We start from the raw sequence: 17,077 nt of genomic DNA, 5'->3' as shown, positions 1-17,077 counted from the left end.
AATTAATAACAGTATGGCTAGAAAGCTTTACTCTGACTCTGTCCACTGGGTGTAGCTGTTGTTACACATGTGAGGCAAGAGACATTAATGCCCTCCCTAATCTCAGGTTTTGTTTTCCGTTCTTCCTAAAAACAGGAGACTTGCTTTTCTTAGAAGAATGTGAACTGGAAAATACAAAGATATTTATTAGAAGAGAAATTGTCTTTTCTGCTAAGTGGAACATCTTTAAAGTGTATTATGGTGTGATGTATGTGTGTGAGTTACTATGTGTGAGTGGGGGAATGTACCTTGAGGTCACAAGATGACTTCCAGGTGTTAATTCTTCCCTCCAACAGAGGCAGTTGGGCGATCAAATTTGGGTAGTAGTCAGGCCTGAGCAAAAAGACCTTACTCTGAGCCATCTCACAGGGTCTAAATGGTATAATCCAAAGTGTCTTATCTCTAAAAATACTTTATTATTGAAATAAGGGTTTTCTGATAATCAAAACTATCCATGAAAGACAATATGATCCTTTTAGTAATTGTAGTCAATTTCAGCTAGCTTTTTTGATTTCAAGATGTTAAAAATGTTTTATTAAAATGAATCAAGTGTAAGGTTTCTCTTAAACATCCATGAATACATAGGTTTACTGTAAATGGTTCCTGTTAGAATTAGAGTTGGCACAGTCGCATGTCTTGAAATAATAGCTCAGGTAGATACTGCTTTAATTGTTTCCATAACCTAGGATTCAACAGTATTCCTACTGGACTTTTGACAAGTAGAATTTTGATTGATTCTTATGAGGTTGCTTTCTCAGGCATGATCATATGAGGATAAATGGTAGATTTCTCCACGATGGCCTTAAATTTTTCATCATTGTTTATGATTTAAACTAGACATTGTTCTCTACATTGAAAAGCCATAAAAGAATTTAGTTTCTCCCTTTGACTATAATATATTCTCTAGATAAGATATCCCAATCACCAGCATTACCATATTAGCATTGTTGGTTTTGTAGAGAGTTCCCTTAAATTTTGGCATATTCTGTTTTCACTTGGGTTTTTTTGTGCTTGGAATCTCAATATGTTCAAGCTGGCCTCAAACTCTTGGGTTCACCCCAGCCTCCCAGACACATGGCTCCATAGGCAAATTCCACCAACCACACGTCGGCTGATCGTGTAGGCTTTCTTAATCTTGTGATCATTCGTGATTTACTGGAGTAAGACATATGGGGATTTCTTTGAGAATCAATATTTTTAGGAGTTAATTTTTCACATGAACCACTAGGGCCATCTGTGGAACAAACTAGGTTGGCCTATACATTGTCCCACCCAAGATCAGGAGCTGCAACCCGGAGTCTGTTGAGAACTCTTGAGCCCCGCTGTGGGAACTGTTCCTTTCATGCTGTAGAACCAAGCTGGCTGATAGCCAGCTATACCAGACATAGACTAAGTCTAGCTGTCAGAAAGAACTCATTTCCACTGCCGAATCGCCTTTTCCCCTAAGCATTTCACATCTTGATTTCTGTTGTATGGGTTCTTCCTAAACTCTGCTGATGTCCTTTTAACAGTAGATTTTAAGTGGATATAATCACCCACCACCTTCACCTATGATATCTAATTAGTGGTTTTTGTTTGCTTTTTTTGATACAATGTCTCCGGTAGCCTGGGCTAGTGTAGAACTTAGTTTTCTAATACAGGGTGACCTTGTACTGGGTTTACATAGGTAGAAAAGTAGATTCATGCTGTGCTTATCACCACATGCACAGCTCTCTAAGACTTCTCCCTGATCTTATTGTTTTATTCCTCATTAGCATGATTATAGTTAGAAATACTCCTCTTGTTGCTACACAGCAATAAAAAACTGGTGTGTACCTATGTGGAACCTGTGTAATTCATCTAATTCATGGACTAGAGTAGGGACTAGGATTGAGAGGAGGGGGCGTATAAAGCAGAAACAATGAGATATGGTACAAGAAGCTTGATGCACATGTGGAATAGAAATAGAAATGGTACAGATTTGGGCAATAGTTAGATGGCAAAATGCAAAGGTTTTAAGTAAGAAAAAGATAATGTAGCTATTTGCTTTGCCTGACAGAACACTTCTGAGTATCTCCGGTTTAATGAAGGCTGCAGTGAACACCTGCACCGGGCACGCGGCAGCAGGAGCGGGTGGTGCCTCTCTCTGGGGTTAAGGTGTCTGTGTAGCCTTGGCACCAGCTGCCATTGCCCACTCTGGGTGGAGGCTTGCTATCAGGATCCCTCTCCCTGTAAGAGCAGCTCCCAGGCCTGGGGTGACCGAGACCCTTGGCCTAGAACAGATATCTAGACCTTTTCTGGTAACTAGGTACGGCCCGCTGTTTCTCTGACTCTTCACAACCTTCTGTCCTTCAGCCTCTGCTAGAAGCTCTATTTCTGCCATCCTTATTGTTCTCTGTGCAGCTGTCAGTCAGTCACCTGACAGGCTCAGCCTTGCCTCTGCCCCTGAGGCTGTCAGGCTGTTTCCGTGGCTAGTTGTGCTGCTGGCTGTTCTGCGGCTTTCTTCATGGTGGCACTCAGATTGTTCCACTGAAAGCAGTGATCATATAGGAAGCCTTTTGTTGAGTGACCCTGCTGCTTCGAGAGGAGGAACACAGGTGTGTCTGCCTAGCTTAGGAAGCTCAGTACCTTTTTCTCATGGCCACTTAGAGTCTTTGTACCCGTCCCAGCAAACCCTCCTAAATAAAAGTTTGTGCTTGTACTAATCATGGCATGATTGCCTTTGTACTAGTCGCAGGTTACCAGGAAGCCAACCCCGGTGAGGATGGTTGCAGGGCCATCTAAGGAGAGTAAGAGGAAAAAGCCTGCTAGGGACTGTTTGAAACATTCACGGCCGTGCTTACACCTTCAGCAGCCGGAGGACGCTGCTGTAATTGCCCTGTAGTTTCCTCAAAGCATCTGTGCAAGCACTGATGTAGAAGAGTGGGCTGGCTGGTTGTTTAACTGACCAGTTATTCCGTTCAAGGAATTCAGGACAGCGAGAATGAGTCCAACAGCTGCCAACAAAGCAGTTCAGTTTTTCCATTCCCCCAGTGTCTATTCATACCCAGGAGAATATTTACCAGAAGTAATACGGGCATTAATAATCATACCATTAACAATCGTGATTATGCCACATTTTTAACAGTGTCTTAATGATGTGGTTTAACACCTGCTGAATGGCCAAGGGCAGGGTGGGTCTCCCTCTTCTGTCTCAAAATTATTTATTATAATAAAAATATAGAAAGAAAAAGTAACATCCTGGGGAGTGTTTCACCTGAAAACTCAAGAAATAAAGGTTTAGGCTTAGAAATAAAGGTTTGGGTTTGGCTGGAGCAAGGATCCAAGAAACTCGCATCAGGGTACTTAATCGGCACTATGAGTCACTGCTGAATCCCATTAGATTAGAGGGAAGGGTAGTGGGTCAGATATATAATCTTAAGGAATCATGGTTTATGGGACAGAGTCAGTAGGAGGAAGACCAAGAAAACCGTGACATTAGGTTTAGTGGGACATGAGCAGGGCCATCATGTGTCTGCCCCAGATATGGTCCTAGAGCTAAAAGCAGAACCCTGAAGCGATCCCCAGTTGATAACAATTTGCAAATGAAAGTCTCACTGGGGAAAATTTTCTCTAAATGTCCAAGATTAAATGGCTAACAGAAAATGAAATCAGTTGCATCACTGAAAGTTCCTTGCCTCATAATTTCATATCTGGGCTTTTATTTTATTCAATGTCATTTTGTTTTTATTTTTACTGTTTTTCTCTTTATGCTACAGGGTTTGTGTATATATTATGGCTTCCATTTCTTAACATAATTCCTAAATGTGTAGACATGTCTATCTCTGCATTTATATCTGTTTCTTGAGCCTTTTCTTAGGTTCTTTTACTTCTGATTGTTTCTTTCTATCCCAATTTGTTTGTTTTGGTTTATCTTATTTTATTACTATCATTTATATGACTGTTTATTTTCTATGGAGAGATAGCATGAGGGTAAATCTGGGTGGGAGAGAAAGTGGAGAAGAACTGGGAGAAGTAGGGAAAGAGACTGGAATTATAATATATTCTATAACATTTTATCTTTAATAAAAGAAAGATGTTTAAAAAAAAAAAAAGAATACTAAGCTTGGCCTAAACCTGTCCACTGAACATGGTGATATACAGCCCAGAGCAGCCTCCTTCCTCAGTATACTTGAGCCTGACACATAAATGCATTGTAACTTAAAGAATAGCCTTATAACTCAGCAAACCTTGGCCATTTACAGTTTGCTCAGATCTTATCTGTAAAAGAAACGGTCTCTCCCGGCTAGCCAAGCCTCCCTGTGACAGTCTTCCTTGTCAATCTGCACCATTTGGTCTGGAATGCTTTGGGATTCTAGAGTTTTTTTCACAATAAAGTTGCTGAACTTTTGTAATAAGCATTTCAAAAACAAGGAAGGAAATAAATTGCAGAGTGGAAGACTCCTTATTGTCCTGTTGTAAAGATCCTTAAGTAGCTCTAGAATCGTCAGGACTTTTGCCTCTGTTGTATAATTATCTGAAATAAAAAACTGAAACATGCATGGCTTCATTGGCAAAGTGCTTCCCTTGCAAGCTCAGGGCTGGGAGTTCAGTGTCCGGCACCAGCACTAATAGCTACTGCATCGGATGGTATGGGTCTAGGGCCTTATTATGTACTCATTGGTTGGTGATAGAACACGCTAAAGTGAAAATAAATCTTCTGTGTTACAGATTCCTGTGGTCAACTTCTCCTTACTGTGGATTAGGGTACTGGTGTCATAAATACCTGCCAGAGATACATGCTTCTCTGCTGAACGGGATAATTCCAAAGGCTGTGGTGTATTTGCCTTGTAGGACAGTGCATTCATTGTCTATGGCGTAGCAAAAAAAATACCCTAAAACTTGGCACATTGAAGCAGCAATAAATGTTTATTAGTGATGTGGTCAGGAATCCATTAAAGCTGCCTAACTTCATGGAGAAATTTGGAGACACTTTTTCTATGCTCTGTAGCCTTTTGTTTTTGAGTGAGATACCAGATGTTGTGTTTCCCCGGCCAACACCGTGATCTCTAGTATGCCCTGGGTTCTCATGCTATTTTGATTTTGTGTTTTTATCCAAAGTACAAGGGAGAGGGATTAATATCATCTGTTCTGTTTGTTGGTTTGTTAAATGACACAACCACTAAATCCATGTCTACCACAGAAACTTCTGCCCATACCCTCCTGCAAGACTTCGATCAATACCTGACTGTGGCCATTTTCTCCCTTGGGCTTAGAATTGAAGATCTCTCCATTTTTTGATTTGCACCCATTGCAACTTTAAAACTGACTTACAGTAAAGATAAATGTGTCTTTTTTCCTGAAACTGTTTAGAACTAGAAATGTACAGAGAAGTTTTGATATGCTTTATCTGGAGTCAACATTTTAAAATCTTGCCATATTGCTTTATCATACTGTACAATAGAAATGTTAAAACAAACAAACAAACAAACAAGCATCTAAAAGAACTTTGCAGCCAGGCATACCCAGCTAACATAGTCGTCGTAAGTATGGGGTGATACTGATGATATGGGATGATATGCTGATGGTGATACCCTTCCCTAAGTAGTTTAGTAGTCTACAGGAGTCTCCTAAAAATAGTCTTCCACATAACCATAAAGTTGTTATCATACTGAAGTAGATTAGGATTCATTCACTCATGGTATAACATAGTTCACATCTAAATTTTCCTAGTTACGATAGAAACCCTGATTTATTTTATGTTTGACCCAGTATATAACCATGGTCCCTTGCATTGCATTTGGTCAGAACTGCAACTCCCCTCCCCCACCTTTCTTCCCCCCCCCCCACTCCACTAATTTTGTTTTACTTTTGAAGTGTGCAGGCAATCCTTCATCAAAATGCTCAAGTGATGTTGTCCTTGTGTTCCTCCAGAAGAACTCTGACACAATTCCAGTGTGGCTGACACTGAGACTAGTACTAGAGGGCAAGATGCAGGCACTGTTTCCATCTGAGGTTTCCAAGTGCTCCCTTGGCTGGTGCAGTCAGAAACGAAGCAGTCTTGAAGTACTCACCTGTGCTTACTCTCCTGTAATTCTAGAACCCAACCCAGGAGTCAGTGTTCCTACCTCACTGTTAAATTCTCATAGCCTTTTAAGCATATTATGCTTTACGCTATTTATATTTGCGTAATATTGTTTTCTCTAATATACATTTTACCCATCCAGTTCCTTGTCTTGACCACCTAATTTTAAACAGGAAGAATAGACAGTGTTAGAAGAAAAAAAGAAGACAAAAAATAGAATCTGTCTTCATATGACAGTGCCCAGAATAAGCTGTTTTAGGCCTCATTTTTCTTTCTTTTTTTTTTAAATTTTTTTTTATTGATATATTTTTTATTTACATTTCAAATGATTTCCCCTTTTCTGGCCCCCCACTCCCCGAAAGTCCCATAAGCCCTCTTCCCTCCCTCTGTTCTCCCATCCACCCCTTCCCACTTCCCTGTTCTGATTTTGCCCTGTACTGCTACACTGAGTCTTTCCAGAACCAGGCCACTCCTCCGTTCTTCTTGTACCTCATTTGATGTGTAGATTATGTTTTGGGTATTCCAATTTTCTAGGCTAATATCCACTTATTAGTGAGTGTATACCATGATTAATCTTTTGAGACTGAGTTACCTCACTTAGTATGATGTTCTCCAGCTCCATCCATTTGTGTAAGAATTTCATGAATTCATTGTTTCTAAGGCTGAATAGTACTCCATTGTGTATATATACCACCTTTTTTGCATCCATTCTTCTGTTGAGGGATACCTGGGTTCTTTCCAGCTTCTGTCTATTATAAATAGGGCTGCTATGAACATAGTGGAGCACGTATCCTTATTACATGCTGGGGAGTCCTCTGGCTATATGCCCAGGACTGGTATAGCAGGATCCTCCAGAAGTGAGGTGCCCAGTTTTCTGAGGAACCGCCAGACTGATTTGCAGAGTGGTTGTACCAATTTGCAACCCCACCAGCAGTTCTCTTATTCCACATCCTTGCCAACACCTGCTTTCTCCTGAATTTTTAATCTTAGCCATTCTGACTGGTTTAAGGTGAAATCTCAGGGTTGTTTTGATTTGCATTTCCCTAATGACTAATGAAGTTGAGCAATTTTTTTTTGTTTTTTTGTTTTTGTTTTTTGTTTTTGTTTGTTTGTTTGTTTTTTCCCCGAGACAGGGTTTCTCTGTATAGCTCTGGCTGTCCTGGAACTCATTTTGTAGACTAGGCTGGCCTTGAACTCAGAAATCTGCCTGCCTCTGCCTCCCAGAGTGCTGGGATTACAGGCGTGCGCCACCACCGCCCGGAGAGCATTTTTAAAGATGCTTTTCAGCCATCCGAAGTTCTTCCAGGTGAAAATTCTTTGTTTAGCTCTACCCCATTTTTTAATAGGGTTATTTGGCTTTCTGGGGTATAACTTCTTGAGTTCTTTGTATATATTGGATATTAGCACTCTATCTGATGTAGGTTAGTGAAGATCTTTTCCCAATTTGTTGGTTGCCAATTTGTCCTTTTGATGGTGTCCTTTGCCTTACAGAAACTTTGTAGTTTTATGAGGTCCCATTTATCAATTCTTGATCTTTGAGCATAAGCTATTGGTGTTCTGTTCAGGAACTTTCCCCCTGGACCGATGTCCTCAAGGGTCTTCCCCAGTTTCTTTTCTATTAGCTTCAGAGTGTCTAGCTTTACGTGGAGGTCCTTGATCCATTTGGAGTTGAGCTTAGTACAAGGAGATGGATCAATTCGCATTCTTCTGCATGCTGACCTCCAGTTGAACCAGCACCATTTGTTGAAAAGGCTATCTTTTTTCCACTGGATGTTTTCAGCTCCTTTGTCGAGGATCAAGTGACCATGGGTGTGTGGGTTCATTTCTGGATCTTCAATCCTGTTCCATTGATCCTAGGCATCATTTTTCGTGTGTGTGTGTGTGTGTGTGTGTGTGTGTGTGTGTGTGTATTTAACTTCTGACCGATTTTAATTAATGGTTTTCTGAAGTCGTCAAAAGTGGTAAAATACCTTTTTTGTTGTCTTGGGTTTTTTTGTTTGTTTGGTTGGCTTTTGGTTTTCAAGACAAGGTTTCTCTATCGTCCTTGCAGACCTAGAAGTTGCTCTGTAGACCAGGCTGGCCTCAGCTACAGAGATCTGCCTGCTTCTGCCTCCTGAGTGCTGGGATTTAAGGCATACACTGCTACTGCCAGCCGTTTTTTTTCTAACTTGAAGAAATGGGGGCTCCTCAAGATGTCCCTGATATGATCTGTATCCCATGACTACAGAAAGGGGAAATGGGGCATAAATTCAGTGTAAGTTGTATTCCAAAGGTCTGCTTTAGAAACACAGCTTGGTGAGATTTATCTTGGTCCATCCAGAATCTGGCTGATAGTCTACTGTGCTTCTCTACCACCATTTAACAGTTGGGTGCATCTACCCACAGGAGTCTGCCTTCATTGCTTTCCAACAGCAAAGCTCTTAGACCATTCAAAGCCTGTTACTGTGGGAATCTGGGACATTCTTGAGGCAGACGTTCAATAAAAGGCTCTAATTAAATCTGCTCTGCTTTAATCAGATCAATGAAGAATCAAGGGAAGTAGCTAATAATGCACCCTGCCCTACCTAACTCACTGTGAAGACTTTGGCTTTGCCCTTCCTTTTAAAGGTGATAGTGGCAGGGTGGGTATGGTGCAGTACTCTCAAACGTGGAGCCAGCCTGGGTTATCTAGAAAGTTATCAAAGTTATCAACTATCCTTCTCTACAGGGTGAGGCCCTGTCTCCCTAGTTACACATAGAATGACCCCCTCTCCTAAGAAGTTAAAAGTGGGGCTGGAAAGACGACTCGGTTTAAGAGCACTGACTGACTCTTCTTCCAGGAGAACAAGGTTCAATTCCCAGCACCTAACAACTGTCTGAAACTCCAATTCCAGGCGATCCTACGCCCTCATCTGGCCTTCCAGGGCACTGCATATATATGGCACACTTACGTACATGCAGGCAAAACATTCATATACATAAAATAAGACTTTTCTTTAAAAAAAGAAAAGAAAAGGTGGTAGTGTACTGCAAAACAGGTTACGAGAAAAAAATCATTCTGACTTGTCATGGGCTTGTCTATTTTACTAACTCTAGAAAGTTGATGAAGTCATTAAAGTGACCATGTTAGTCAATGGTATAATATTGTAAGGTATCTTCATTACAGACTAAAGTTTCTTCAGTGGACTAGTAACAGTTGTGTTTACACATGCATGTGATCCACAGGCATACACAAGCTACAACATACATATAAAACACATTGTATTTCTTTTTGTTTGTGTTTATTTTTCACTGAAGGTACATTTTGTTTTCCTTATCATAGGAAGACCAAAGATACAAGATTCCTTCTATATATGAAAACTCATAAATATCTAAACCAAATGGCAGGTGAGATAACTCCTTTGAAAAGAAATACAAAAACTCCCAAAATCCTTCAGTGGATTCTTTCTGGGTGGTTTTAGAGGGTTTGCCTGCACTTGACTTGCCAGTTTCTGTTTTGAATTCATTAACATGTACTCTGCTGTATTTATGAATAGTAACAGTCTATATACCCAGATCCAACAGTACTTCCCAAGGTGCTCAACCCTTAAGGGAGTTCTCATCTAGATTAATCACAACTTCAGTTAGAGATGTCTGAATCATGCACCATTCCAGAACCTTTGGGGCACATTGTGTCACCTCTACCAAGGTTGTCATAAGACAGGAACCACGTAGCACTTATGTCCTCGTGCTCTCCATTTCTGAGGACGAGCACAGAATTACCAGTTGAGCGATATAGAAGTGACTTTCACAAATAAGTCCATAGTCAGTTTACGTGGGGTACACACATTAGCCCTCGGGTGTGGACCTGGTGCCTCTGTGGAATAGTCAGTTCACATGGGATACACACATTAGCCCTCGGGTGTGGACCTGGTACCTCTGTGGAGTATTTCCTAAGTGGTCTCTTGATGTGAGACGGTCCCCTCCATGACAGACTTAGCCACCTCAATTTTTTTTTCTTTTTTTACTTTTTAAAGATTTATGTATATGAGTGCATCATAGCTGTCTTCAGACACACCAGAAGAGAGCATCAGATCCCTTTATAGATAGTTGTGAGCCGCCATGTGGTTGCTAGGAATTGATCTCAGGACCTCTAGAAGAGCAACCCGTGCTCTTAAATGCTGAGCCATCTCTTCTGCCCCTACATTTTTTTCTTAGATTCTTGCTAGGTTGCCCAGGTTGACCTCAGACTTGGGGTCTCCTGTCTCATGTTCCAAGTGCAGAGATTATAGGTATTGAAACATCAGCCTGGCAGTGTCTCTATTTCTGAGCATCATGAATCTTATTTCAAAAGACACACACTCAAAATTTAAATTATTAATATTTAAAGGTATAAATATCAGTTCATAGTTGAGGTTTATGGTGATTTTTCTTTTTGTGAATATTGTTTAACTATGGATGAGAATTTATTAGGAAGAAATGAAGTTACCTTTTGCATGAAGAAATTATCTAAAATAAAAATCTCAGGCTTACTTTCAGCTTTCCAAGCTGGTTCTTTTTCTTTAACCTAGGAATTTGGTGGGTTTTTCTAAATTTTATCCCTCAGAACTTGATTTGATTTCTTAACATTCTATTCTGGGAATCTTAAGAAAGCGGGGAACCCAATTAGGTGGTCAGGTATATCTAACATAAATATTAGGGAGCTTAATGATGTAGGATTGGTTAAGGCCTAGGTGATATACACATGTGGCATTATAAGCACAACCACTGTGTGGTAGGACGCTATAAACACTCCTTACAGTTAATCATCAGCAGAGGGTTCACTGCCTTCCAGGGTCTAAAGAATGCTTTTGTTCCTCAGTAAAACTTCAAGTCCTGGTCCCATGTAAAAGGCACACAAAAGGAGCTTAAACTCAACTTCTTATGAGACACCCCTACACACACACACACACACACACACACACACACACACGCAGACTTTGTAAAAATAATATTGTCCAAAAGAGAGAATGGGTATCATGCATATGCACTAAAGGCTTTATTCCCCTGGCCGCAAATGGCTTTAGAGATGTGAGAAGCTGCTGACTTCTTAACTAGTTTTCGTGGCACCTCAGTACGGGCAGAGGATAGGATATAAATAGTTCAGAGTCTGGGTAAATTCTCTGTCCTGTAGTTCAGTCCTGGGGATCCCAGAATGACTGGAGGCTGTGAGCATATCCAAATCTCTTTTACAGCCACTTTTGAGAGAGACAGTGCTTTTCGGAGCATGTCTTCTCCCTCTTCCCCAAAGCCGACTTGATTGTCTTTGGTTTCTCAAGCTTGACCTCAGCCATCCTGCAATACAAACCAGAACTGGCTGCAGAGTTGGGTCTCCATTACCAAGAGCAGAATATCACTAAAATGCCATTTTCCAAATGACTATAAGGGGAGACCTCAAAGGATGAGCACCTCAGAGCTTCCATATTTAAGAGAGAATCAAATCATAGAGAGCCAGCCAGGTGTGACCTGAGCCTATAGTCCAGATACTTGGGTGCCAGAGGAGGGTTCCTTGAGCCCAGGAGTTGGAAGCTAGCCCAGGGAAACATCATGTGACTCCATCTCAAAAAAAATTAAACTTCAAAACAAAAGCAGGGCCCAGAGATATGGGTCAGTGTTTCAAAGTCCTTGCTGCACAGTCATGGGTTTTAGCACCCGTGTAACAAGCTAGCTGTTCAATCTAGATGTCCTGGGCACCCTTGGAACTTGAAAGCCTTGAGATGGTGGGTGCAAGAGCCAAGAGGATTAGACTGCTGGAGCTACCTAGCTTCCAGCCTAGCAGAGGAAAGGCGTCAGTCCAAATTTGGAGAGAGACTCCTGAATTAAAGGAAGAAATTGGAGAGGGAGAGGGAGGGAGGAGAGAGAATAAAGGCCATCCAATACTCAATACTCATTTCTGACCTCACCACATGCATGCAGATACATGTGAACTGGCACACATATTCATATTCATACACATATACCTGAGTCAACTCATATATATATATACAAACAAGTAACAAAAAAGATAGCCCACTCAGTACATGAAAATCTTACTCTCATGCAGAGTTCATTTACAATAAATGAGGTGTTCTTGTAGGGTGCTACACAAAATATTATTCCCTCTCCCAAATATTCCTCGTTAAAATGTGTCCATCTCAGAAATTCATGCTATAACATATATAAAAGCACTAAGAAATTTTGCATGAAAAATTGCATATAGATATGTGCATAATGTATGTACACTGTATATTCATACAGTGTGAATTTGACTTTTCAATAATTGCTTTATTTTAGGAATTATTTGATGTTCCCAAATCTGTTTTCTTAATACACCATGGACTGTTGACTAATTGTCTCCTCCATCTTGAATCAATTTATAGTTTCAGCATATTCTAACATTCCTTGTGCATGCCAGTTTACTTTGGGTAACCTGAATGTGATCCTTGGCTGGCAGGGCCCCTTTATAGACCCTTGCAGCCTTCACATCTTGGATCGCTGCCCCTCCCTTTTCTTTGATACTATCAATAATCTTTTTTAGCACAGGTGAGAATCTAATTCTCCTCTCTACAAGTCCTCTGTGGGTTTGAGCCCCAGCTCTGTCTTGGACAATGAAGCAACCCTCCACTGCACTGCTATGTAAATACATACAACAGTTACAGGTCCCTGGTGTATCACTGCAATACAGACATGACCTTGTTACATTTCAGAACTCTATTTAGGTTTTATGCATGGTGAAACAGGTGGGGGGGGGGCAAGAAATCATCTTTCCCAGCTCATATAACTAGCCAGTAGTAACTCTAAAAGGAATACATCTTGATTTCCAGTCAGTGCTTTTGAGGTCATGAGGCTATTTTCCAGAGCTGCATGCCCATATCAGCACTCTCGGCCACCTCCTTCTGAGGGTAGTCATGGATTCACAGCACTGACCTCACCACCCTGTTTGGTTTCATCTTGCCCATCATCCTGATCAGGTTCAAACGCAGTGCCTCGATCTACAACATCCACACCAGCTTGTACCGTGGGCTTCTCATTTTCCCACTTGGCAAAGCCTTTGTCCTTTGCTGCTTTGTCTTGGAACTTGGATTTCATTTTGGGGAAGGTATGGGACCCTGAGTCTCCCCAGACAGCCTCTGACCACACAGGTTCGGTCTGGGTGGCTTGACTAGTGGTGGCTCTCTGCAGCCTCACGGAGATCTTACGGGAAGATCCAGTAACCAAGGTAATGGCTCTGCTGTCCAGGTCTCGGTGTCCAGCAGTGACCCCAGGAAACTCAAATACCTCATCCTGCACTAGAAGGGAAAAAAAGAGTGATTATTATTTGACGTTGGTCTGTCCAGGAGCAAACCATCACTGTTAGTACAGATTCCAGGAATCTGATATGCAAGGTCCCAGAGGACCAGACTGGGGCTAGAATTAAACGTGCAGGTAAACTGCATGTGAGTGAGATCAAAAAGCAACAGAATTATGGGTTTGAGCACCCAGAGTGATCTAGGAAGGGAGTCCCCTTGCTGTTTGTATGATTCAGACCCTAAGTAGATGCAGAGCACAGATCAAGGACAGGCTTGGAGAGGTGCTTAAAACAAAAACAAACAAACAAAACCCTGCTGGGCCGGGGCAGGGGTGGGAGAGTTGTAAAAAACAGGGAGAGCATTACCTGGGGGCAAGGCTGGACTTCCAGGCAGTGACCCGAGATTGCTGCTCAAGGAGGGTGCCCGGGCAAGTCTCCTGCAGGCCAGAACCAAGAGGTCCTTGCACTGTTTGTGACAGTTGGCTCCACAGTCTAAAAAGAACCCAAATTGGCACAAATGAGTGTGAACCGTGTGTCTGACCCAACTTCCAGAGTGGAAACAGAGCTGCCAGACTTGTCCGACCCTTTCTGAATTTCAGGGATGAATCTGGGAAGCGCAGGACCATTGGGGGCGAGGGTGGGAGGGGGAGGTGGGGGGGGGGAGGATGACACATTAACTCTTGAGCTTCTATTGTCCCAAGGGACCAAAGTTGTCAATGAGTCCAAGACTATGGTTTAATCAGACCTGATTTGATCCCTACCCAAAATATTCATTGCATCCCAGGCGTTTACCTTTGCACTTGTAGCCTTGTTTGATTATGCCCCAGAGCTGAAACAGAAGACAAGGCATTGTCAGTGGGCGGGAAGAGAAGTCTAGAAGGAAAACAAGTCAACAGAGAAGGAAGTCCTGGGAAGTCCGACGACTGGTGGCTCACAAACAGGATGTAGCTGCTCTAGACACCCTTCCTGTCGGAGAGGAGCCTTCTCCCAGCCCCCTCAGTGGTGATATTAACTTCCCTTTTCTTTCTTGGAGCCAAACGGCAGATAGGATGGGAAATTAAAGTTGGTAATTTGGCATGTTGGTTCCACTTTGGTGATGTATTTCCAAGCCAAATATATAGGAATTGACCAGTAGGTCTTCCTGACTTTCTCTTTAATAATACTGGCTGCTTTTGGCACCTTCTGTAGGAAAGGAAACAATATAAGCAAATTACTAATTTGGATTTTGCCAGGTAAAGAAGGGACAAATGTGTCTGCACTGTGTCTGCAGCTTGGCTGTGCCTTGCCAAAAAGGCTCTGACGCTGCCGAAGAAGGATATGCTTACTTCCCTGAAGTTAGTGAGTAGGAAGCGGTTACAGGGAGCATTGTATGGATTTAGCTGCCACACAATACCCCAACTGTTAGGATTCTGTCTAAACTCCACCCCATAGTTTCCTGGCTACAGCCAGGTAGGCCTGGCGCACTATAAAAAGGCCTCTTGGCCCCTCCTCTCTCTCTCATCCTCTCTTACTCTCTTAGCCTCTTAGCTTCTCTTTTGCCTCTTGGGCTCTTCTCGCGCACCCCTCCCCCTTCCCTTCCCCCTCTCTCCACGTGGACTAGGCCGGCCTCTCTGTCTCTACTCTCTCCTTTTGCCTCTACTACATCTTTAACTCCACTCCCATGCCCTGGTCCCTCCGGGGAAGGAAGGCCTCGGCGTGGCCCCTTCCCCCACGCCACTGTACAACATATTCTCATGCCGCTTTCTCTTTTTATGATCACAACACCAGCACACAGGATTAAACATCAGAATGCAATCACCCGTACTAACAACGCTCCACTCTACAGTGCTGAAATTAAGCTTTTTATAGGACCTTCCCCAGAACCAGGAGAAACAACTAAATTCTTCCCAAATGGCCAGTTTCATCTTGTTACCTACACCTTAATTCATAAGCAGAAGCAGGAAAGGCGAAGGGACTCATGCTATCAGTTCTGCTTTTCTGTTTAGACAAGACTGCAAGATGTAACCCAAGATGGCCTTGAACTCTTAACCCTCCTCCCTTGGCAGTCCCAAGTGTTGAAGTTATAAGCATGTGCACCATGCCTGGCTATTTTTCTATTGTTCTCTCCCCACCTTCGTGCTCAGGGAGGGACCAATCTGCTGTTGCTTAGGCTTCTACCTGTCTATAAAATCAACCTCTGCTACCAGGTTCATTGGAAAACACCCTGTTTTGTAGAATTACATGTCGCTTGGTTTTAGAATCTAAAACGGTGATATCTAGGCACTTTAACTGGAACTGTAATTTTGTTCTTTGACATGACAAATGCCTCAGGTTGGATGAGGAGTGATTTTTGCAAGCTGTTCTGGCCACAGGCTTGGTTGTGGTGTAACATCTTGGCAGGAATGAAGACATTCTAAAGAGTCCCATGTTCCCTTCCCTTTATCCCTCAAGCTATTGAATGAAGCAATGGTCCCCAGGGAACTGGGGCTTCCAGCAATCTCCAGCCTGGAGACAAAAAGGCTGAAGTCCCAGACCAGCAAGAGGAGGGGCTTCCTTCTCTCCCTCAGAAAGAGTTCCCACAATTCTGACAGCTTCTCGGGCCACCTTGCAAAAGACACTGGAGCGGAGACAAGGCTGGGTCAGTTGGGCCAAACCACACTTCAACAAAGACTTCCCGGTCATGGATCATCCCTGCTCTATTTAAGCCTAAACCTGGAGCGTCAGAACTCAGAAGACCAACTAGATGGAGTCCTGTCGGACCTCTTTATTTGTCCTGGTTGGCATTCCTTCTAGGGGCTGCCCCACAGTTAGCTGACAACAGCCAGGTGTGCCTGACTCACCATAAAAGGGGCTGCGTGCCCCCTCCTCCCTCTCCTCTCTTGCTTCTCCTCTCTTACCCTCTTAACCCCTCTGTCCCTCTCTCCTCATTCCCCTCCCCCTCTCTCCACCTACTCATGACCTACTCACCTACTCCACCTACTCATGTCTCCTCCTCCTCCTCTTCCTTCTCTCCCCTCCCCCCCAACTCCCATCCATGCCCTAAATAAGCCCTATTCTATAATTCTATACTATACCATCATGTGGCTGGCACTTCCTGGGTAAGTTGTTGGTACCGAGACCTGCGAGGCCTGTGATGTCATACAGGCGACAATTAGGACAGTGTATAGGTCTGTTGCCAAGGCAACAGCTGCCATATACCCAGAATTCAATGGCCCACCTTTACCTGTAATTACATCATCACCCGTATATAACTGGGCAGCATTTCTCCCCCCCTCCCTTTTTCTTTCTTTCCTTCCTTCTTCCTGCCTGCTACCCCTTTCCCCATCTTAAAAAAAGTCCCACGTGGAACTGTTGGGCCTGGTGTATCTCATTGTGGCCCACGTGACCTGTACTGCAGAGTAGGCAGGTGGACCTTTGCGTAGAAAAACCAACATAAGTGATGCCTCAGCATAGGCCCACAGTGGCACTCCCTTCCCACACCATATCTCGCCACCACCAAACATAGGCCTGGCTTCTTTTTCTTTTTTTATAAAACACAACAGTCCCTCTTCCCAATATGGCCACATTGAACTGTTTATTATTTGTCTAATTGGCACCTTGAAGTCCGGTGGCTAAACCTAGATTGGTAAGGCTTCTGGGTCTCAGGTTCTGACAGTAAAAACTCCAGTAAAAGTTGGGACTTTGCCCTCCTGGTAGACTGGTTTTTAATATTGTGAGGAAAGTGTCCTTGTCCTGCCCCAGGGCAGCAGGGA

At 42.8% G+C, this 17,077-nt stretch overlaps 1 protein-coding gene across 8 annotated transcripts in view; it reads right to left on the bottom strand.

Annotated features, from left to right (window-relative positions):
* Positions 1-9,314: 9,314 nt before the first annotated feature.
* Rasgrp3 (RAS guanyl releasing protein 3) overlaps positions 9,315-17,077 on the bottom strand; it is a 103,501-nt gene continuing 95,738 nt past the window's right edge. For 5 of the 8 annotated variants that reach the window (XM_052186384.1, XM_052186381.1, XM_052186382.1 and 2 more), the window contains 3 exons: positions 14,139-14,175; positions 13,713-13,838; positions 9,315-13,347 (listed from right to left, as the gene is read on the bottom strand). In XM_052186384.1, the coding sequence (XP_052042344.1) occupies positions 12,965-13,347; positions 13,713-13,838; positions 14,139-14,175 (546 nt within the window). In that variant the 3' untranslated portion in view covers positions 9,315-12,964. The remainder of the gene's footprint in view (positions 13,348-13,712; positions 13,839-14,138; positions 14,176-17,077) is intronic. The other 3 variants (XR_007978417.1, XR_007978416.1, XM_052186385.1) reach the window with 3 other exon arrangements.

Source organism: Apodemus sylvaticus, chromosome 6, assembly GCF_947179515.1.
Source record: "Apodemus sylvaticus chromosome 6, mApoSyl1.1, whole genome shotgun sequence".
Classification (NCBI taxonomy): domain Eukaryota; kingdom Metazoa; phylum Chordata; class Mammalia; order Rodentia; family Muridae; genus Apodemus; species Apodemus sylvaticus.
Note: the sequence above shows the minus strand (reverse complement) of the source record. Positions and strands in the feature narration are given on the sequence as shown.